The sequence below is a fragment of the Carex rostrata genome, chromosome 23 (assembly GCF_964058835.1).
Source record: "Carex rostrata chromosome 23, lpCarRost1.2, whole genome shotgun sequence".
NCBI classification, from domain to species: domain Eukaryota; kingdom Viridiplantae; phylum Streptophyta; class Magnoliopsida; order Poales; family Cyperaceae; genus Carex; species Carex rostrata.
The window spans coordinates 2,144,187-2,168,599 of record NC_135940.1 but is presented as its reverse complement, the minus strand read 5'-3'; the positions used below and the strand labels follow the sequence as shown (position 1 = coordinate 2,168,599).

At 32.0% G+C, this 24,413-nt stretch overlaps 3 protein-coding genes across 4 annotated transcripts; 2 read left to right on the top strand and 1 right to left on the bottom strand.

Moving 5' to 3' along the window:
- Window positions 1–5,688: 5,688 nt before the first annotated feature.
- LOC144575179 (putative F-box protein At4g22060) lies at window positions 5,689–6,900 on the top strand. Its single transcript, XM_078325296.1, has one exon. It carries the CDS (start codon window positions 5,689–5,691, stop codon window positions 6,898–6,900), a length of 1,212 nt encoding a protein of 403 aa, XP_078181422.1.
- Window positions 6,901–9,971: 3,071 nt separating this feature from the next.
- Window positions 9,972–14,670, bottom strand: LOC144574863 (uncharacterized). 2 transcript variants are annotated; one of them, XM_078324948.1, is made up of 7 exons: window positions 14,495–14,670; window positions 13,968–14,109; window positions 13,478–13,579; window positions 12,062–12,174; window positions 11,717–11,979; window positions 11,246–11,336; window positions 9,972–10,696 (listed from the first exon to the last, which is right to left on the bottom strand). In XM_078324948.1, the coding sequence occupies exons 1-7, from the start codon at window positions 14,606–14,608 to the stop codon at window positions 10,403–10,405; spliced, it is 1,119 nt and encodes a 372-aa protein (XP_078181074.1). In that variant the 5' UTR covers window positions 14,609–14,670; the 3' UTR covers window positions 9,972–10,402. The 2 variants fall into 2 exon arrangements, with proteins under 2 accessions (XP_078181074.1, XP_078181075.1); XM_078324949.1 differs by lacking the exon at window positions 13,968–14,109 and having other exon boundaries at window positions 10,164–10,696; window positions 14,495–14,649.
- Window positions 14,671–22,659: 7,989 nt separating this feature from the next.
- LOC144574570 (transcription repressor OFP1-like) lies at window positions 22,660–24,051 on the top strand. The gene has a single exon (XM_078324554.1). It carries the CDS (start codon window positions 22,828–22,830, stop codon window positions 23,734–23,736), a length of 909 nt encoding a protein of 302 aa, XP_078180680.1. The 5' UTR covers window positions 22,660–22,827; the 3' UTR covers window positions 23,737–24,051.
- Window positions 24,052–24,413: the final 362 nt, after the last annotated feature.

The window sequence follows — 24,413 nt, the reverse complement described above, 5'->3', positions numbered from 1 at the left end:
CCTCGTCCCAACCGGTACTGGGAATATCGAGGGCCGTTCACCTAAGGCCATTTAGGATCCTGGGAATCCAAGTCAGCATACAGCCCGACTTGGCAAATTCATTGGATCCAAGTGCTTAACTTCGTAAATCCATTCACATACATATCAAATCAAATCAAATCAATCGTGGTGACTTTCAATCAAATCAGATCATAATAGATCGACACAACCTACAACCATACCAGCATGCAAAATCACTCAAGTCATATCAATTCGAGTTTAATTTGATTGGGCTATGCAAATGCTTTACACAATTCAGATGCAATCAATGATATTCAACATGACAAAACGAATACACAGTTTAATTCCTGAAAATAAAGTATCAAACAAGTCCAAGAATCCCGCACCTTATTATGACGAGCGTACCGCTTAGCTTAAGGATCGGACGTCTCGTATTGTCTAGCAAGTTCTTGCTCGACCGAGCCTACACCTATATTATACGTTTACCTGGTTTAATTCGGGTTCAGTGGTCCATACGTTTACTTAGGGTTGGTACAGTCCCAAATCAATTCTTTTCGGTTCCTTCTTTCTTACCAAAATCCTCTAAAACTACACAAAATCTCATCTAGGTCCTCTGGACCATACAACTCTCCATTTGGTGACCATCAATCACCGTTTCACTACTTTGGTTCTCGGTTCATTTCAATTTACCATTTGGTTAACCCTAATTTGGTCAAAACCTCAAATCAGCCGTTAAATGTTCTAAAAATTCACGATCAGGAGGCAACCCTACCGATTACAAGTCTAATTGGTCGGGTTAAGCAAATCAAATCACGATTATGCTAACTTTCAATTTTGGAACGAAACCCTAGAAATCAGATTTCATAAATCGGAAGAAATCGGGAAAAAGATTGGCAAACAAACTAGTAAGGAGTGTAGAGGAACTAGTCCTCGAGCAATTCGAACACAAATCTCGGGTTTAAAACGAGAATCTGAGAAATCGAGAAAATTCGAGTTTTCGAAAGAAATAAGGAGAGAAAGAAATACCAAATAGAAGGGTTCGGAGAGATCCTCGGCTGCTTTCTCGGTTCCAAACTCGATTTCTCGCAACAATCGGGAGTCTGAAAGAAACGGAAACTCACGGGCTCTTTTCCTTTTCTCTTGGACGAAAATAACTTAGAAATGGGGAAATGGTGAAGTGAGAGAGAGAGAGAGAGAAGGTTGGATTTGAGTTTTAGGGCAAAAATCACCCTGAGTGCGGATGCCCCCATTCGCACTGCGGGTGGCTTGACCCGCACTCGGGACTTAGAAAGTTTTCAGACCAAATTCAAGAAAAATCCGAGCCTAGTGCGGATGAACCCCACCCGCACTGCGGATGGACCCTTACCCGCACTGCGGATGGACCCTTACCCGCACTGCGGATGGACCCCATCCGCACTGAGCCTATAATGTTCTGAAATCTCGAAATTTCGACGCGATTTCAATTCACAATTAACTTACTTATTTAGGGAAACCTTAATTAAGGTTTAAACTTCCATTTTATTAACACAATTAACTTGATTCTTTCTTTTAAATCATTTTAATTTAATTGTAAAAATTTCGTAACGTAACATGTTTAGTCACCTTTATAATGTTTAAAATTTTAATTATGTACAGTAAAATTTACTATATATATTTTTTGTGAGTATGTATTAACCTCCTATACATAATATAACAATTTTAAAGGGGCTTTAATGTAAAATTCCATAACTAAAATATTTTGAAATTGTAAACAAAGGCTCTAGCTACATGCTGGGGTGGCTAAATGTATTACCCCTTCAATTTTTCTTGATCGTTCAGCTAAATATTAATTATGTACACTAAAATTTAATAATTTTTTTGTATGTATTAGCCTCCTATATATAATATAACAATTTTTAAAGGGGCTTTAATGTAAAATTCCATAATTAAAATTACCCCTTCAGTTTTTCACTTTTTCTTGATCGTCCAGTTTTCGTATAGCCCCTCTTGACATTAAAATCCTGGTTCGATGTAACAAATAGTTGAGACTTTATTCTATAAAAAGAAGTTGAGACTTTAAGGTGTATTTTTTTTTGGAAATAAACTTGTTTGTTTGACGTACTAATTATGACCCGCCACACCGTAGGAAGATTTACTGATCTACAGCAGATCTTTTGTTTAATTAGACTTTGGTATAGTAGAGCAGAGGTCAACTGTCTCCATGCCTACTCTTTGACAAAATGCACACACTTCATTCATGCATGCCTAACAAGTTGTAAATTGATGGAAGCTTGATTGATAATTTAGCGGTGATTTTTCGTTCCATTTGTTTTTCTAACTAGCAAATAAAATGTTCGTATCTTGTTTAGATATAGCGAGTTTGATTGAATGTTTATGAAATTGTTATAGGTAGCATGTATCATTTTACTAGTACAAGTGTGTGTGTGTGTATTTATGTTTACATGAAGATCAATGGATAATTTTTTTCTTACTAATTTGACATTTTTTTAATGTATATACATTTATTTTTAGAGCTAAAATAACATAAAATTTAAAACTTAATGTCAAAATTAAAATCATTAAGTATGATCTATATCATTTTGTTCATTTTTTTTTCTATGAACATGTAAAAAATTATGATACTTTGATTTTGTTTTGTTTAGTACTAGAAGTTAGTAGAAATACACTGATAGATAAATTATGGACGTTGATATTTTAATTTATTCATATAAAATCAAAACCGAGAAGTAATAAATTTTATATACATTAGAGAAATAATATAAATCACATCTAATTGTTTTATTATGAAATATAAATCTTTGAAGTTTTTTTATTAGCAAATTAAAGAGTAGAAATATAATGTTAGCACAAACTATGGGCATTTAAAAGCTCCACATTTTCTTACATGGGAGGGACATGTGACACCACCTAAAAAGAGAAATAAAAATGCTAGTTTTTTTCTCTCCTCTATTACAAGTTATAATAGTCAATATGAAGATGGCCATAATAAGCTCCCTTGTAAGACATACACAATTAGAGGCGGGGTCAATTGACCCATTAATTTTAAAAAAAGTTTGGACTTATAAATGATTTTTTATATAATTTAGAATAAAATATTATAAGTGTTGTAAAATTGATTCTATTCAAATAAATAAAAAAGTTTATATAATTAATTATTTATGTTTGATTCTTATAGTTTAAAAATCTTGCTCCGCATACACAGTAATTCCCACTTACACCTTTCAACTCTGGGATAAAATTAACAGTATCATTTACACCTTTTAATGGGCCAAAATTCGGCCCAAGGCCTATTGATGTTTAGGGCAAGAGCATGGGCCATTTTTAATTACCCTTTAACCCATTTAATTTTTTTCCCGTATAGCTCATATAATACTACCGGTAAAATGATATCTGAGTGGTTTGTTTTAATATAATACGAGAAATCAACCGGATTAGTGCAATAAACCTTTTGTGAATGCCTCGGTAATATGCCATAATTCAGGGATTCATTAGTAGTTGGTACTATAGTAACACAATTCGTGAGTTATTCGCGCTTAATTCTTTCTTTTTTTTTACATTTTCGAACTGAACACTGAATAAAACACACAAAAAAATGTATAATACATTTTATTCGTAAATAAAATGAGAATTACGAATTATACACCAATAAAATGTGATTATTTATTTTGCTTTATTATGGTATCGAATCATTTTTGAATTATACTTGAATTATTCTCGAATTAAGAATTTTTGTTCTACCAAACTGAACCTGAACTATTCATTTGTCACTATGATTGATACAAGCAATCGCTAACCCCAATGTGGTGATATCGACTGTTGGAGGGAATGCGACAGTGAGGGATTTGCCCAAGATTATAGCAGCAATGAAAGAAGCCCTCGATTTTACGTATGAACTTTTTTTTTTTTTTTTTTTTTGAATTTGGTATCAATACTTTGATTCTTAAATTTGAGAAGCAAAGAATAACTTCTCCCACAACTAAGCAATGGTGGTGATCAAACAATTACAAATAGCTTTGGTGAAGGTGTGTTAACGGATTTTTCCGATTAGTCGGTTGATTATTTATGTTTATATCTGTTAATTCCTGTTTAATGTCTGTTTATTCTCATTTAGTTGGCATTTGTTGGTCCATGATCCTTTATATGTTGGGTGTTTTAGTCAGTCAAATAGACCGATTTGTTCGATTAATCTGCTACACGTTTTGTGTTGTCTTATTTGGACTTTTTCTAAATGACAATTTAATCAAACTTTATTATTGATAAGGAAATCAAGTTAAAAATAAGTTTACATGATAAATTTTATAAATTAAATTAATTATTTTTGATAAATTATCTGTAAAATTCTAATTAATAGGCCGCACATCGATTAATTACTTGACGGTACTCTGTCTGTCTGACAGACGCATACCGTAATTTACAACAAAATGTACTCTTAAAGATGTGTTTATATGATCCCTCAGATTTTTTTTTTTTTTTTTTTTGTAATTCTGTACAATGAGGCCCTTTACTTGACTTCCGAGTAGGGAGTTCAAACGGACTTCAAGTTAAAAGGAACTTCAATTTTTTTTTTTATATTGACCATCTTATATGTTATACAAGTTAACAAGATACAGGATTATGTGGTCCGCATATTGCCAAAATTATAATAATTCCGGACATTGAATATATCCCCCAAATTGTTGGTAGAAGCTATTTATTTCATATAATTAAATAGTCTGCCAACTTTAGTATAAATGAAATTAGGATTCTAATGATATTGTCTAAATGGTAAACTTTTTTTTCTTTTTTCTTTTGCACACCCTTCATATATAACAGAAATCTTAAAATGAACCTCCTATAATTCAAATAAGGCACGAAATTATTTTAACTTGATCGGGAGTTATTCTATATGTAGAATACCCCAGAGAATACTCACGCACCGGTGCCTGTGCCAAATTGCATATTGGGATCTTTATTTCAAATAATTAGATAGTCTGCCAAATTAAGTAGTATAAATAAAATTAGGATTCTATTTTATGATATTGTCTAAAAGGCTAATTGTTATTTTTTTTTTTTTTAACACCGTTCATATATATAGAAAATAAGTAGAACTCCTCCTCATTATACCCTTATAAATATATTCCAATAATTCTAGTAGGCTCTATTCATGTCACTGCATGATAATCTCAACAAGATATTCTCTGGTATGAATAATTATGTTTCCATTATGAATGCAATTTCTTTTCTCTCTTTTTTAGTTCTCTCCCTACAATTAATGATTTTCGTCACTTTTACCTTAACTTGTAATATTTTTTGGGTACTTGTGTCTCAACAATTTTATACAATCCATGCCCCATAGTAGATTATGAAAATTAAGCTTCGGAACATTTATGTATTAAGAATATAGCTTCTGGAGTATGTATGCCAAATGAACTCCTTCGAATCCCAATTAGTACAAATTAATTGTTACAGAAATGGAATTAGAATGTTGGGAGTTTTGGTGCTTATCGTTTATACTTTCTACAGTATATTTTGATTCTCAATATCATTCTTAATTGTTAGTGTAAATATAATAAAGATTTACTGACTAACTAAATTTTATTTCTTTTACCTTTTCATGCTTGACTTCCGAAGCAAAGGAAATTAATGTATGAATCAAATCATTTGTAATCTTGAAATCTCTTACGAAGATAATTCAATTGTAAAGACCTGATGGCCAACTGGTCAGAGCTCCCACATGACCCCCTTGAACTCATAACCAGCTACCTTTCTTTAACCGATGTCAATCGTTTCTCGGCGGTGTGTCAACCATGGAGGTACATTGCGAAAAAGAAAAGATATGCTCCAGTTCCACAACTCCCATGGGTAATACTAACAGAAGACCCTGAAACCCGAAAAAGGAAGTTTTTTAACATGTCAGAGCAAAGGCATTATTATATCGATCTCCCGGAATTACGTGGAGGATACTGTGTTGGTTGTTCATTTGGTTGGCTTTTCATTGTTAGCTCCAACATAGAGCTCTATCTTGTAAATCCATTTACTGGAGTCCGCTACTGTCTTCCACCCTTGCCATTCTTCAACGAGGGTTTCGGTCTTGATAATTCTCTTGACGAATTTTTATATGAATCATATGATGATGATGATGATGATGATGGGCATTTAACAGAGACTTGGTACCTTAAATTCTTGCAAAAGCTGACTATATCAAGAGCAGTTCTATCTCATGATCCTAACAAGTGCGAAGATTTTTTTACGATGATTTATGTTCGTGGATCATGTAGGATGGCCTTTTGTAGACCCAAAGACAAGGTATGGACCATTATTCCTCATAGTCCCATTAATGATGTGATATGTTATAAAGGGAACTTCTATGCTGTAGCAGCATACAATAGTCTTTGTGAGGTTGATTTGGGTCCTGATCCTCAAATGCGATTGATAGATCCTTGGGTCCAAGAGTGTACTACGGGTGAATCTAGGTACTTGGTGGATTATTTTGGTAAACATCTCTTACTAGTGTATAGGAACAAAGTCAAGTGCCGTGATGATGATACAGTCAAAAAACACGATGAAGATACTGACACTGACGGTGATTTAATCCGGTATCGTGATGGGACTAAGACTACCTTCTTTGTTGTTTTTGAGCTTGATGTGGAAAAGGAAGAATGGCAAAGGTGGAATGATTTGGGTGGCAATACCTTATTTGTGGGTACTAATCGAGCTATTGTTGTATGCGCCTCTAAATTTCCAGGTTGCAAGGCTGATTGCATCTATTTCACTTCTGATTCCACTGATTTTTTGGCCAGTAATAAATACGGGTACAATGATGTTGGCGTGTACAATCTTATCGAAGATCGCATGGAGGCATTTTATGAAGACCATATCCCGAACACATCCATGCCTACTTGGCTGGTTCCCAACCCTTAATTAGTAGTCTCTGATATTAGAAAGATTTTTGTTTATTCTACCATGCATGCATGTTTGCTTTAACTTTTATCAAAACAGTTTGTTAGATAGTTATTTATGCTCTATTTCATGTTCTATCTGACGTTAAGTATTACCAAAAATAATTTATGAATAGAGAAAATATTTTAAAAGTCTTTTGATGATTTTATGCTCTATTTCATGTTATTTTTGTTCTATTTATGCTTTTCAATCAATAAATGCAGGCATTTGATTTTTATCCTTGTATCATTTCTTTTTCAATATTTGAAAAATCTCACCGTTAGAAAAATACTAAGATAAAAAATTAAATGGTTTCAGAGCCAAGGACGGACCCAATAAGGCAGTTGTCCCCCTGAATTTTGAACTGTATTAGAAATTTATGGGCCGATTCTTCTTTTGCCCCCCCTCTGGCCCGTTATTTGTCAGCCCAAACAAGAACAAACTTTAAGAAAATAATTTAACAGCCCAGATACTTGATAAGGCTTTTGTTCTCTCTCGGTTAATTTAAAAGAATTTCAAAGAAGTTAACAGCTCAATTTTTCTCCCCTGCGCGCAGAGGGCTCCTCTCTGATCTCTCTCGCTCCCAACTCCCAAAGTTTAATTACTTCACGTAACAACATAATCAGTGAATTGAACTATTGAAATTGCATATTCTAAAAATTGATTTGCTTCTTTTCTACTTTAGTGCTTTCGGGCATATGAGCTTATAGCAGCTATAAATTGCTTATAGAAATCAATTCATTATTTTTCAATTTGAAAATTCTCTCTCTGTTTTCTAATTTGTGGTCGGATGAAATATTGAAACTTCATATTAGGTTTAAATTAGAAAATTGTATAGAGGTACAATTTTTTGAAAATACATGTGGGTCAATTACCCTCATACCTTGAAGGTCTCTCCACCCCTATTTAGATATCCACCATAAACTATTAGGACAATTTGATAATTTACTACAAGTTAGTTGTAATTATGACTTGTTGATAATTTGATCACTACTAATTTCTGAACAATATATTTTGCCTTCTCATATTATATATTCACAGATTCTAAGGCTAGTTTGATGTCATTATGGTAACTTGGAGGTTGAAGGGCAAAATTGTCATTATACAAACCAGCACTGTTGTGAGAAATAATGTTGTGAGATCAGTAAAGTGCAATCTCAAATGTACTTGTAGTTGTCAACTTGTATTGGTTGGATTATATAATTGAGTGACGCTATGGTAATATCCATATTACAAATTAATCCATTATACTAGACGAGGTGGACCAGCTAATAGACACCATGAGAGATTCTAATCCTCCTCAGTTATTTGTTGTTAGTTTATCATTATTTTACTTATTCATTGTGAAAATTAATAAGTTGGGATAAAGTGAGGCTAATTGTAAGTTATAAACTATTTTAAGATAGAAATACTGGTTCAAGTTGAATTGAGTCAAACCCATTGCAGGTATATAGATAGGGGCGGAGGTAGTAACATCAAATGGGGGTCAATTGATTCCATTTATTTTTAAAATTTATGTATGTATATGTGATTTTATGTATCATTTAGATCAAATTGTTACGAATACTGTAAAATTGACTCCCATTTACAGTATAAAATTTTTACATTATTGATCCACATTAACGTTTGACCCCCATAGTTCCAAGGTCTGGCTCCGTCCCTGTATATAGACAACCCATTGCACAGGCATATAGACAACCCTCCCATGAGCATCCTAGAACAAAAATTTCCAATTTTAAAAATTTCTATGATTTATAGTGAATTTTTGAAATTTCTATTTCTATGAATTATTTTTATTACCCAGAACTTTTGACGGTATTTTTTAGGAAAGACAAGTTTAAGTCGGCGCTTCTTAGACATTGGAAAAAAATCTTAGAAATACGGAGAAAGTCAAATTTTGTGCGTTCCTTAAACGCCGGCAAAAAAGCCTATAAATGCCAGAAAAGACTTTTGCCGACTCATATTTGTAACACTTGTGTAAATGCCGGAAAAATTATTTAGTGGCATTTTTTAGAGTATTTAGTGGCGTTTTAAAATGTCAGGATATATTTCTTGTAATGACTTATAGAGATATGTAATATTAAAAATAAAATTATTTAACAATTACAAAGTTAAGGAAGTAAAACTATAGATTAGAAAGGCTAATGATGAATTTTTGTCGGGTCTTAATCGGCAATCAAACGATTTTCAAAATGCATTTAATTGATATACAATCAATCTAAATATATGACATGTCAAAATTTTATCTTCTATTTTAATTATATTTTGTCGTGATTTTAAATAAATTTTATTCTTAATATTTATTTATTTTTTTGAAAAATTGGCAGCAGCTCCAAAAAGAATTTGATTCTTATATCACTATATATTTCTTCAATTAGTATAATTTTTCGAGATTGTAAATGGTCAAGTGTGTCCTTCAATGTTCAAGTATATTGGTACATAACACTTGGTGTATTATTTTTTTTTCATGAACTAAAAAAAAAAAATATTACAAGGTGCATATGAAGTAAAAAAATTGCATACAATATCAATCATTGCGATTATAATTCCATGCAAGCAAGAAAATACTACTAATGGTTATACATGTAATGTACTAATGTGTCATCGAATGAGTAACTAAACACATTATGAGTGACACATATAAAATAAATTATTCACATTTTGTTGGCACCAACAAAAGAGATTTTAATTTGTTAGAACTATCTTTCTAATTCTTTATGAAAAATAAACCTTAAGTATAAAAGAATTTGCATTGAGCATTTACTCATTTAGCTATCAGCTCTTAGTAGTAAGCTCTGAAATAAGTCCAAAAAAAATGAAAGAGGCAACAAGTGAAGTCATTCTTGCATTCTCTTCCAATAGCATTTAATAATTTCCTTTTACATATCTAATAAATGCTTAATTAAGTTTTACCATAAATGGATTCTAAAGAAGGGTAAATTGAGTATCAAGAAGGCCATAATAACCTAATTGTTGCTCTCAAAATAGCACCGCTTAATTTAAAACAAAAAAATCAGGTATCAAATAAGACTATATATGGTACAAGGAAACAATTTTTTTTTGTTTTGCCACTGCGAGCAATGCAGTTTAAGCAATTAAAATAGAGCTCCTTAGTTTAGGAAGTACAACACAAATCAAACTCAAACTGAGTAATGAATAAAACTTAGGGCTCGGGTTAAACTTACCCATAAATAGGAGCAAGTTTTAATTGTTTTCTAACACGCCAATTGTATTAAAAAAAACAATTTTTTATTATCTTCAACAACGCAAATATGACTCATGTGGATAGCAATGCCATCATCACCCAACATCCCGAGCTCTTCCAAGACACCACTGGAAGCATCACTCGAGAGGAGATAGAACAAGTTATTGACACTTGGTCGGCTAAGAAGCTATATTGTGGAGTTTTTCTAAAATTAAGAAGCTACTCCTGAGCTTTATTAAGGGCACAAGAAATATTTCTCATTCTGTAGGCTTATCACTCTCATCTTATTTTTCCACTGTCATGCAAAGACACTTTATAAGAGATCAATTCAAACCTTCCATATTCAGGTTGCTTCATTGCATCCAGACTGATCTCAAAGCAAAATGGGCTGTTCTTGTCTTGTTGGAGCAGAGACTTGAGCAAAAGTACCCAAAATTTTTGAAAACTAGGATTTTCATCCCCTTGGTGGTTGCATTTGTAAATATTTTGAGCAGTAATATTTCCAAATATTATCTCAGCAGTTTTGTTCCTTACCAGTAAAGGAATATGCCCTGATGGGTCCTGCACATATAGCTGTGGCATTTCAAAAGAGAGTTAATTTTTACTTTCAGACATTTTTCTGGTGTGGGCGAAGCTACAAAGTTGAACGAAAATTGAGGTTAAACTTTGTGGAGGAAGCCCAAATTTCTTGATGTTGGGCACAAATTGTATGGCTCAGCACTAGCTTGACGTGCAATGGCCAAATTAAGATTCTAATCCTAAGGTTTCGAGAGGCTTGATTGAGGTTTCTTGGTCTACTTTATCAAACAAGAAAACAATTAGGTTTCCTATCTTCATTAAGAGATTTTAATGTCAAGATCTTGCTATTGAGGCATATTTTCTTTGGCATAAGAGGTCACTGGTTAGGTACTGTAATTTTGTGCAATTGCCATTTACCCCCAATTGTGGAATCAAGAGCCAATTCAGTATAAGATGAGTGTACCTAAATTAACCTCCATCGACAATAAAAATGTGCAACTGAAGTCCAACAAAAAAGGCGAATAAATAGAATGAAACAAAAAGCAAACAGTCTACGCATACAGGTGCATAAACTGGACATTACAGTAGAAGAAGATTTGGTACCAGGAAAGGCCTATATATCTGGCTTGGTTCATGAAGACATGTACTGCATTTTTCGCTATATAGCTGAATTATATTTCCTCCTGATGAACTTCTGCAAAATATTTAAAAGAGTGCAGTAATTACTCGTTTATTATTAATGACACACTAGTACAATTTGATGATGATCGATATTTAGTTAGGTTTGATGTTAGAAATAGAGATGTGGAAAAGCTTATATAAAGTATTCACTAACTTTCAAGCATGCCTGAAATGATCCCTCCATTAGCACTTCAAAATTTAACTAAATCCTCCAATGTACACTAGTACAATGGAACCAAATTTAACTCAAATTAACCCTCCAATGTACACTCAACAAAAGAAAAAAAAAGTTATATTCTATTCACTATTGAGTATTATGCCTCAAATTCCAAATTCTAGCTATATCCAGCATTTATGAATATAGAAATAAAAAACAGACATAGTTGAACATACCTTAAATCGAGTGGTACACCACATTGGCAGCAACCTTTGGTTACAAAAGCTTGTACAATTTTCTTGTCTGGAATTCTGTAAAGGGTACTGCTGACATAGAAATTCTCCTTCATACCAGATTTTTCAGGGAAATGCAATGAAATGTCAATAATAGAGGCTTGAAGGCTCATGCTACCCGAGCTGGAGAGAGACAGTATATCCATGACTGACAAGTCAATCTTTGGTTTCTGTTCTTCTAAAGATTTCACCTTTGGCAACTCAATCTAAAATTATAAGCAACTGGTTAGAAATACTGTACATAAAATTCCAAAATTTGCAGAGTAAAAGATCATTGTGATCACTTACTTTTTCAATTTGATCAAGTGCGGATTCAGTAGACAACACCCACTCAATAACCTTTTTCAACTTTGCTCTTAGAGCTTCCCCCAAATTACAGTCAGCGGCCAAGGCATTAATTCCTACATAGGTTAACATGACATTACAGGAATGAATTTGAGTTTGTAAAAGGTACTGGAAAAATATAGCAACTTATAGCCCTTTCCATATTTATATCCTTTTCTTAAATTTTTCGTGTTTAGTTACACAATAAATCCAAAGAATACTCACTTGAGGCATAATTAGACATTTGATGGGTTAATAAATAGCAGCAATTAAGGTAACTTCGTTTTTGGAAAAACACCCACTACTTATAACTTATTGCCAATAACATAATTGATTTGCGCTACTAGAGTTACTCTTTCTTGCACAGATTCAAATGAAAAGAAGAAATTCAAATGAACTATACTATTCTTTTTATCACTAGGGCAAGTCTTTTTTGCACTTTCATCTATTGCAATTTGCAGTAACTTAGGAAGAAAGGATTCAATTCCATGTCAGCTCTTCAAATTAGAATATTAATCTGAAATTTAATGTGCTTACCATACTTAACATTTGGGGGGAATTTGACGTATACCCCTCAAAAACTTCAAAATTACATATTTCCCTCTGTAAAGTTTGAAATTACATATTTCCCCCTCTAAACTTCAAATACTCACAAATTTACCCATTTTATTGTCTTTTATATTAAAACTCATTCTAAATTTATAAAATACCCATTTTACCCTTTTATTAAAAGCATATAAAGCCCATCAAACTCAAAATTGAATCTGAACAATTTTTCTACCATCCAAACTACTTTTAAATATGCGTGCGCAAGATCAGCACGAATCTTGATGCGAACACGCACGTATATTGATGTGACGTGCACAGATCTTAATGGGATGCGCACCAATCAATATTGTTTTAAGATCCGTGCATACTAGATCAACACGAAATTGAAGCACTATGCACAGATCTTAATGTGATGCACACGAATCAAACGGTAGAGGAACCCTTTAGATTTAAATTTGAGTTTGATGGGCTTTATATGCTTTTAATAAAGGGTAAAATGGGTATTTTAAGATTTTAGAATGAGATTTAATATAAAATACAATAAAATGGGTAAATTTGTGAGTTTGTGAAGTTTAGAGGGGGAAATATGTAATTTCAAACTTTAGAGGGGGGAATACGTAATTTTGAAGTTTTTGAGGGGTATACGTGAAATTCCCCCTAACATTTGGGTGTATTGAAATTTCATGAGTGGACATATTTCATTAAATTTACCACATCACTAGTGCTGAACCCTCAAGTTATGGGTAATTTTAGCAAATGAAACAGTTGAAGGGTGTTTTATGAAATAATGTTATCATGTGTGCTTTTGATAAAATTGAATCCAAAACATACCTCTAGAGGCAATTAATTGGCTCGAATATACCAAAACCCGAATGGTTGAAACCTGGACAGTTGAGGCCTCCAAAGTTTCTCTAAATTTGGTAATTTTGACATCTGAAATCAACAGTACAAGATTGAAGTACTTATATTCATTGAAATAAAGGCATCATAAAAATAAGGAGTCTACTACTGTTTTAGTATTTTTACGTGGAACAGATATAAATGAAATGTTTGTGGACATGAGTATGATTCACAACAATAAACTGCAATTTGACTAGTACAATGGTACAGGGTTCCACCTAACATAAAGAATCTAATTGTTTCTATACCAGTTTAAGCACAACTAATCTTTAGGTCACATTGTACAATTACATCAAAGTTCGACAAAAAAAAAGGTACACCAATGTGTGAAGGTACCATTACAGTATGTACAGTATTGCAATATGGTTAATTATCCCTAGATTGAGCTTCTGCTTGTAATTTATAAATCCGAAACCCTTACTTTGCAATAAAATAACATCACCAACATGTATAATTGACCTAATATTCTTCGACCAAACAGAAAGAGGGAAATTTGGTCTTGAGTTGTCACCGACTTGAATCAAAGTCTTGAGAAATGCACCTTGTTTTGGCCCATATTCTCTCTGTACCAAACAAAATAATGATTTCAGCACAAAATATAGGCAGCTTAAGACTCTCACCTTCCCAAATTACAACAAATGGGTGCTCTAATTTCGTACGTCTCAATTCTAGCCACTATTGTCCCAATTAACCTAATTTTGTTTTCTTTTTTCCCGGAATAAACTTGAGTGTTCCCAATCTAACCAACGCAGTTGCACTGTCAAAAAGTGGTCATGCTATGAAATAAAAAAATTAATTAACCTAAAGGAGAAATCAAATCACTCGCCATTATCAAAAAGGAGAAATCTACACATTTCGGTGGTACAAAAAAGGAAGTTGGAGATTTTAGTAAACATTGCAAGTAGTGAGAAATCTAGAAGAGATCGAAGATATAGCAAATGTACATACGTAGATTGACTGGGAGTGGCGAACGAAAACGAGGAGCTGGACGAAGTGGTCCACGTGGCCGCTCGCGCTGGCGAGATCGATCAGAGGTCCGTACCATCCGGTGATCGACGCCATGATAGTTCCCTCTCTACTCTCTTTTCAATTTTAATGTTTTGGTGCGGTTTGAAAATTCAAATAGAAATCGTTTAGTATACAAAATACAATCGATATACACTGTAGAAATAGGGTGGTGTACCGGGTACGCATGCATGAAGCCTGAATTGGTTGGATCCGGATAGTCGGATCTAAGATTTTAAAACCGATCTAATCCGGCGCAACCGCGCAATCATAAATGATTCATATTAAGTCCGACCCGTCTAGCCTAGCACAATGCACATGGAAATATGCAATGATGCACAGCAGCGTGTCTCATTCTGTTATTAATTCCTAATATAAAAATATATATAATTATTTATTTATCAACGTATATAGTTAATGAAAACAATTAATTCATGAATTATATTCAGTTTAATCATAGATTATTTATTCAGCAAAATACTCTAAATAAAAAAACATACGTTTAAGCCGATTAGTCGTTGGTGGTGACCAAACTGTCATGGATTTTCCGACTAATTGATCGATTATTCCTGATTAATCGCTTGACTGTATCATGTCCGTTCACCAGCCGCATACCGTTATTTACAGCACTGCTCAAACTAAGTCACCTATAGATATATTGTCTAGTTTAATTATAAATTTGAATTCATATCTCTGTTCTTATATTAAGCACGATTAAAAGACGATTTCAGATTGAATATCAACCCTCCATTCAAATAGTCTGTCTTATTTCGATCCTCTGATCCTTTTAATATTTTTTTACGTATAGAACTCTAAATTTATTTAGACATGTACTCACCATATATAAATTGTATCATCTTTCTTATTTGTCTTGATTTCTTTCTATTTTTAAATGTCATTTAAGAATTTTTTAGATTGATTGACAATTAATTGGTCATGTTTTCATTTCTTTCCATTTTATTTTATCATCTAAGGAATGTTACAAGTCATTAGTATAGAGTCCGGCTAGTTTAACATCAGTGTCATATGACACTAACTTCAAAATCAATTGAATAAACTTCAAACAACTAATCAAAACTGTTCAAACCGATTTACTTTATGAGTGATGCTTTTAGATATAATTTTTTATATTTTTGAGTTATTTTAGTATCAAATCAAGCGGTAAAAATGTTGAAAAATGAATGTATTAAAATTAACTTAAAAACTCACACATTTGACCACTTGAATTGATACTAAATAAATTCAAAAAATTATAAATTTTGATGTAAACACACAACTAATGAAGTATATCAGTTTGAACGGTTTCGATTCACTGTTTGAAGTCGATCAATAGGTTTTGGAGTTGGTGTTATATATGCTAAAATGGCACTGATGTTATACAAGCTAAACTCATTATTATATCATATTGTATGAAAATATGTTAAAAAGATCAAAAAGTCGTATATGTCATTTAAGGAGTATTATTTACACGTAGATGTCATTTTATATGTCATTTAAGAATATTATTTGTTATTTAGTCTAAACCTTTTTTATAAAAATATGTTATTTTGTATAAAAATTTTTAACTCATAATAATTTTCCGCAACGCACGGACAAAATATAATACATATATCACCACTATAAGTCTTAAATATATAAAAATTAAAATCCATCACAACAACATTAAGTTTGCTGTGATCTTTTGTACATGAAGTACATTTCGGTAATATTTTTCTTCTAAAATTAGAAAGTTAGCAAATTTCAAGAACATATATGGCGTAACATTAGCATGTAATATTTGATTACAGCAAAATATATTCACTGGATAATTAGAACATAATATGTCCAAATAATTTATATAAAAAATAAATACTGCGGAATCATTTATAATTAAGTTCTGTAAATGGATACAATATAATAGGCCTAGGCCCAAATTTTGTATCCAAAATAGTTTTTGAGCCCAGAAATATCACACGCATAAAAACATAAATATACAAGTGAGACTATGCTATGCAATTACGGATCGACCGTGATTTTTAATGGAATCACTAAATAATAAATATGATTTTTATATTAAAAATATACTGAGAGGTCAAATTATGTATTTCTTTTAGATTTTTATTATTATTATCCTAGATAAGTAGGAGATTATTTTTTTTATTCTTAATCGGTTAATTAATTTTAAAATAAAAAATATTAGTCAATAAATATACATATTATAATAATATTGTCATTCCAAATATTAGACAATGGAACATTCAAACTTTTAATATGTAACATGGAAATGGTCCATGGAACAAAATTCCTACGGTAATTAATTACTTGACATTTATTACAGTCATATAATCTCCACAAAAATACAGACGAATCCAATATCCAATACCAACATGACCAAAACAAAACAAAACAAAACAAAAGTCATATACAATAATGCATTGCATTGGATTCTCTCCAACCACTAGTCTCTATCCCTCCACAAAAATACAAGGTCAAGTTGAACAAATTTTCTCGGCTCATCATAAGATGATGTTTAAATGGGCCCAAAAATCATCAGCTCGTAGCATCAATCTACAATTCTAACACATTAAAGCCCAAAATGTGGACCCATTAATTACTCTACGTACCACTGTTTCACTTTCGCGTCCCTTCCGTACGTATATTTAATTAATTTATTTTGGTCTTATTTACTTACCCTCTTTGCATGATTACAATTAATTACTCTACGTACCACTGTTCCACATCTCTTCCGTACGTATATTTTATTTATTTTATTTATTTTGGTCTTATTTACTTACCCTCTTTGCATGATTAGTTTTATTACTTACCCTCACATCGGGCTATTTTCATTTTTACTACGCTCTTAGCTTTAAACTGCATACATAAATTGGTTAAGCTGTCCTCAGTTTGAAATATCAAAAAGTTGAAACTGTAGACATCCAATTTCTGTCCGCAGTTTGAAATTGAGGACGTGGTGAAAATAAAAATACTTAGAAATCGTGGTTATTTGATTTAAATTTTTTTAAGATTGTATAAATAAAAATTTCGGGTACTGCTATTTATGTTGAGTCCTTGTGTTACTTTTGGAATGTTTAGAGCATCTACATCTCAGTAACTCAAATGAGTTTCTAAATAATCGTTAACTATTTTTTACAAATTAAGATATTTATAAAATTTCTAACTCTTACATTCTTGAAATTAATTTTATATTTTCTAATAAGTCACGTCATCAACAAATTAAAAAGAAAAAAATAATTTGAGCTAATTATTTAGTTAGCATAGAGTTTATAAACAATTTCTTAATAACAAATTTTACTGCATAGTTTTTAAATAAAAAATTCTCTCACATCTCTCAAACTGAATTAAAAACTACCATGTCATAATAAAAAAAAACACCCGAAGGTCATAATATCATACAAAGCTAAAAACATATTTATTACTTTTAACTTCTAATTTTATTATGTTTATGCTATTGTCAGATTTACCAGACACGCAAGTTGTCAAATAGAATTTATTATAAAACACACTGTCTTTTAGGAAATAGAATATAACCTGGTGGAACCATTACCTCCAATACAGTTCTTTTTTACAGAAGGCCATTAAATCCTCTTAATTAATTTCATTCCCAATATATATGCATCTTGTTTTTTATTGTTTTTTTTTTGCAGGCCATAAAATCCTGTTAGTCTTCATCAAAGTAGGTGTAGTTCAGTTAATGCAGTGAATCACACAATTTTTTAGACTATATTGCCCCTATACCTTTACTAGAACTTGGGGTTTATTACTTAATTTCATGTCTATCTTATGCAGTGCTGTTAAAAATGGTTGTTTAATTAGGTCGATTAATCGTGCGGTTAGTTGTTGGTGGCGACCAAACTGTCACAGATTTTTCTGACTAATCGGTTAATTATTTCTTATTATTGCCAATTATTTTCGATTAATTGCTTGGCGGTATCATGTCCGTCCGACAAGCGCAAACCGTAATTTATAATATTGATCTTATGTATACGACTCAAATATTATAAATAATTTTATATCTCTGTATAAAGCAATGACCATTTATTATAAACATTACATTGCGTTTACTTACTCCCTTATAATTTTACATAAATTATTATATGTTTACATATTCTACCACTCAAATAAAAACGTATTAACCTAATTACACAAAAACATTTAATTAAGAATATTTTTTTCTGGATTCTGCCGGTGATAATTGGTCAAATTAAGTTCTTTCTACAAATATTTTTGTTTCATTTTATTGAAATAGCTAGTAACAATGTTTTTGCTGACTTTTATGGTAATATATATATATCTGAGGCACAGAAATAACAGTGCTTTTTGCTGACTTTGAAGGATGCAAAGATACTAAAAAATAATGAAAAATATATAATTTCTTAAACAAACAAAAAAACATGATTACATGTAAACCTGAGTAGCTGTGTGGTCATCTATCAAAAATCATTCCTCAGATAACAATTTTTGTTATTTTCTTCTAAATAAAGCTCTGTTGTGTCACAATCTAATTAATATTAATTGGTAATTTAGTCTGAGAGATAGGGAGAGATCATGTGCAGTGTCACATCTTTAACAAAAATGGGATGGAGACCTTTAAAAAATAGGAGAGAGAAATGGAAATTTTGCGGACTTTCATTTTGTAAGAGTATATATACACTATATTATTAAAATGAATAGAGACAACAACCAAATATTTGCTTGAAGAAAAAATTGTATGCATATGCTGTCATGCTCCATATCAGTGAAATTAGTTAAAAATTTGAAATACCTGATTTTTCTGATTTGTATTTATATCAGTTCTCTCATTGTTGGCATTGAAATGCAAAATTAATTAGTAAAATATTTGGAACCTCTGATCATTCTGATTTGTATCCATATCTTATCCTGTTTTTTGTCGGAAAATTCCTTACAGGCGTTCTTTAAAACTAAAGCTGTGTCTGGACATTAATGATTTATATAACCATTTTTGTATAAAATAAATTTTACAAGTAAATAAAATTTTATAAAAGGAGGAGGGATCAAGTTACAACAAGTATTTTTTACATTTTAAAGTCCAAATCGTCGATCCAAACTGTTAGATGTGATCTCTACAATAAAATGTGCTTGGAGACCAAATTTTATATTTTTTGAAATTTTTTTACTATTTATTAAGATGGGTACCAAAACTAGTCAAATTCAGACGATTGAATTTTGTATCCATCTTAATAAATAGTAAAAAAATTCCAAAAAATGTAAAATTTGGTCTCCAAGCACATTTTATTGTAGAGATCACATCTAACGATTTAGACTTTAAAAAAGTAAAAAATGCTTGTTGTAACTTGTTGTAACTTGATCCCTCCTCAATTAGAATTGAATTACTTTGAGAGTTATAACATACCTTAATTAAGTATATTAAAAACATTTGTTTATTTAGTGAGTTGAGAAAATTATATATATGAACCATATGATCAAAATAAATGAAGAAAAAAAATCGAATGACCGTGCTGATAAATGATGTAGCATCCTTAGAAAACTCGGAGACTTAACCATGTTTGTATAAGATGAATATTCTTTATATTACTTCTTTCTTTGTCCCTGTAGCAATACAAGGATTCTTAGATCTCAGTTCCATTACTCATATTATTGGAGCTAACTATTTGAATTACTCATGAAAAATTGACATGTTGAATCAAATTTTTTGTTAATTTAAGTACGAATAAAAAAATTAACATAATTTAACACCAAACTTTGCATACCTCCTGATCATAAATTCCGCGTAAGACAGAACTACCCTAAAAAATTGACTTGATATGTATATATAATAAAAATATTTTGAATTAACAACTTAAACTGAAAATGGTATGTGTCAACAATTATTTTGGTTGTAGATTAAAGTTACTTTGGATTAAATTGTTTACTTTGAGCTAAGACAAATTTAAAATAATCATGTTTAGTTGGAGCTTGGTGGAGTAAACTCATGAAGAAAGAAAATTATAAAATAAATATTATTCTAACCGTGGGATCTACACATAAAGTAAGTTATTATATCTAGAGAGGTGGAATAACTTACTTTCGATTAACTCAAATGTTAATTCGATCATCTTACTCGATTCTTTAAATTTACTTCTCATTTAACTACTTAAAAGTGAAGTAGAGAGTTTACTCCACCATTTACTCTACAATCAAACATGACCAATGACAACAACAAATTTATAAATGAAATGAAATTTGAGCATGTATGCAACATTATTTTGAATTTGATGGAGGCGCCAATTTATGTCCTTAATTAATTTATATCAACCATGTCTAAAATAAATAATAATTAATGAACCGCTAAATTTTGTCCTGTCCCCGTAGAATTAGGAAATTAAAAACACAATTGCCATCGATCCCGCCTACCTAATGCTCTCGACTCTCGAGTGTGTTATTAATTTAGTGTGGTTGCACCTCAATTTCATAGTACAAGAGAAAGGAACAATACAAAGGAAAATGAAAAGAGGTGATCATGATTGGTAGGTAATTAAATAGGGAATGGAAATGAGGAAATTGTTTGTGAAAGTTTAGGTGGCATGCACTCTTCAACTAAAAAACATAAAATGCTACTATATATATAGAGTAAAGCTAGCGTGTGACATGCTCATCAAGAAAGTTTGGTGAGCATAACTCCAAAAGTATATCGGATCGACGTCAAATGCCAAATCCAAACCGTTGAAATCCATGTACTTCATGAGTGATGCTTATACATGCAAAATTTTGAAAGTTTCGAGTTTATTTGCTACACGGTCAAGTGGTCAAAGAAATAATAAAAATTGAATATATAAAATAACTTATAATAAAATGTTCATTTCTTTGACCACTTGACCGTGTAGCAAATAAACTCGAAACTTTCAAAATTTTGCATATATATGCATCACTCATGAAGTACATGGATTTCAACGGTTTGAATTTTGCATTTGACGTCGATCCGATATACTTTTGGAGTTATGCTCACCAAATTTTCTTGGTGAGCATGTCACACGCTAGCTTTACTCATATATATATATCAAGTTTAGGTGGCATGCATGCACTCTCTATCTAAAAATAAAATGGTACTATATATCACCATCCGACAATAGCATAAAAATATTGTCATACCACCATTTTCATTCCAAAATTTTCTCAATTGATGTCTCCAACATAACAAACCATCATGGGCCTTCGATTCGTTACACTTGAAACATTATTTCCCCTTTTTATATGGGGAGCGAAGGGGTTAACGTTGGATGAACATCGATCATACCAAGTATTCGAAGTTAATTAGAAAACTTCTGTAAATGTTCCCATTTAATTCAATAAATTAATTTAATTATGCCATCAAGCAACCGAACCCAAATATGCTTTTGAGTTTTGACAATTGATTTTTCATTTCCGTTTTGGCTTAAAAAGGCCGGTCGCATTTAATTTATAATCAATTTAGTAATAGTCTTGACAAGTATCAAGAAACATTAATTATTATAAATCTAACAATATTTTAAGAGTGACCAAATGTACACTGCACGCACCACGCATCAATTAATGATTCATATGATATCACAATTCACAAGTCCCATTATCTGCAAATTATCTAAAAAAGGGTCACATATTAAAAAAAAAAACATTTAGCTAGTCACATTGTGACATTTCAAGTATTTTTGAGACAATTTGTATCTAACCAGGCCCAGATGGACATATAATCGGTTTAAATTGAAATTCTGACTAAATTTTGAAAAGCTATCTGTATACAATATATATCAATTAAAGGGGGGAATTTTAGAAGGATAAGTTTTATATTATGAAGTTTAGAGGGGAAAATATGTAATTTTGAAGTTTTTGTTTCCCTTTAATTGATGGGCTCCCTTTTTATGTAATTGATGGTTCATTATTTATCGGTACAAAATTAGGAATGGCTGCTCTGCTCAGTTGTGTTGTGTTGGACCAATATTTATTTATCTCTCCTTTTATTTATTTAACCTTACCTGATTAATGATTGTATATTTCCCTTGTTTCTTTTTGTCGGACCCATACAATTTGCTTTACGACAAACCCGCACGTCTCCTTTTTAATGCCTCTGTCTCTCCCGCTTTTTTTTCTACCTATTTAACCCCCCTCCCCTCTCTTCCTTTACTTTTAAAGCCACCACAGCACGGTACAGACTACAGACTACAGACTACAGACACAGAGAGAAACAGAGAGAGATAGAGGTCATAGACTGTGCAAAGCTTTGTACTTTGCTTTCCAGAGAAAAAAAAAAACAGAGTATTATTCGAGGAAGAGAAAGAAAGGCCATGGGAAACCACAAATTCAAGTTATCAGACATGATACCTAATGCATGGTTTTACAAATTAAAGGAGATGGGAAACAGAGGAGGCAACACCAAGCTCATGAAGAAAACTAAACCATACTACCAAAACTACGCCTCTCCTTCTCCTCCATGCACACCTCACAAACAAAACCAACCTCTCACCCCAAACAGAGCATCTTACTACATATCTAGAAGACTAGAATTAGATGCAGACAAGCTGTTAAGTGTTCCTTCTCCAAAAACCATCGATACACACTTCACCTTGTTGGATTCACCAAGAAAATCCAAGAGAAGAACCAAGAGGAGGCAATTGAAACCAATGTGTACTGCCACCAAGCCAGTTAATTCTACGGATCCCTTCCGTTGCGGGTGTCGAGTTCGGAAACCGGAACCGGAACCGGACCCCGAAACCGACTCGGGCACCGATTGGTCTCAACCTTGCTGCACATGTAGAGTGACTACTTCTCCAACGGATATAATCATTGATGTCACCGCATCGGAGAGATTTGTCTCAAAGAAACTCCCTCCGATCGTCACGAAATCCCCGCCTGACGAGAAGAAATCTCCACCAAAGGAGGCGCAAAGGCGCAAAACTAAGGGGAAAAGCCCTAGGGTTTTAACCAAGAAGATCAAGCACCGAAAGAGCAATGCTAGGCGGAAGGATAGCGTGATTTTGGACAGCTTTGCAGTGGTGAAATCTTCGTCAGATCCGATCAAGGATTTCAGAGAATCGATGGTCGAGATGATAATCGAGAACAATATCAGTAAATCAAAGGATTTGGAGGATTTATTGGCATGTTATCTCTCGCTCAATTCAACTGAGTATCATAGTGTAATTGTGAAGGTGTTTGAGCAAATTTGGTTTGATCTCACTGACATTAATAGGTTGTAGCAGAGCAGGGGGGTTAAAATCCGTTCGATTTACATTGAGATTGTGCGATCGGAAAAATTTACAGTAATCTAAACCGTCTGCGTAAATCTCGATGCTAATCGAACAGATTTCGGTCCGATGCTTATCGGAACCCTTCCTCTTCATGTAGCAAGAAGGATAGTTAATTATAGATGAATAGTATGTGCCTTTTATTATTGGCTTCTTTAATTATTAGGGTAAGTAAGAATTGATTATATATTTTTTTTCTTTCTGGTAGTGTAATATGACTATAAAATAATTGTAATTGTACTGTTTAATTAAATCCTCGGTTCTTCACTTCTTTTTTTTTTTTTTTTTTGCTTGTGGTAAATTTAGTTTGGCCTATAAACACTTTTTGCTTATTGCAAATGTTTCTTCAGCTTCAATTTGTAGTTGCAAATTGCCATAACACCCTTTTGTTTGTTTTTTTCCAAATAATTGAGATAAGTTCAAGCATATATTTTTTAGCCTTCTTATAATTTAATAATTAAAAATTTAATGGCTTCTTAAAACCTGAAACTAAATTATTAAAATAAGATAATTGGATACAATTTGCATCATTTTTGCGTAACAATTTCCGAATGTTAATTCTTCCCACTTTCTATAATTATAAAAAAAAATCATTATAAAAACTTTCAAAACTATTGAGGCAAAATAAA

Excerpts from the sequence above, each read along its gene's own strand:
- LOC144575179 (XM_078325296.1), top strand. The coding sequence starts at position 5,689 with ATGGCCAACTGGTCAGAGCTCCCACATGACCCCCTTGAACTCATAACC.
- LOC144574863 (XM_078324948.1), bottom strand. The coding sequence starts at position 14,608 with ATGGCGTCGATCACCGGATGGTACGGACCTCTGATCGATCTCGCCAGC. Across the intron at positions 14,110-14,494 it reads GCCACTCCCAGTCAATCTAC|AGAGAATATGGGCCAAAACA; the intron begins GTATGTACATTT and ends TGTTTGGTACAG. Across the intron at positions 12,175-13,477 it reads CCAATTAATTGCCTCTAGAG|GAATTAATGCCTTGGCCGCT; the intron begins GTATGTTTTGGA and ends TAACCTATGTAG.
- LOC144574570 (XM_078324554.1), top strand. The coding sequence starts at position 22,828 with ATGGGAAACCACAAATTCAAGTTATCAGACATGATACCTAATGCATGG.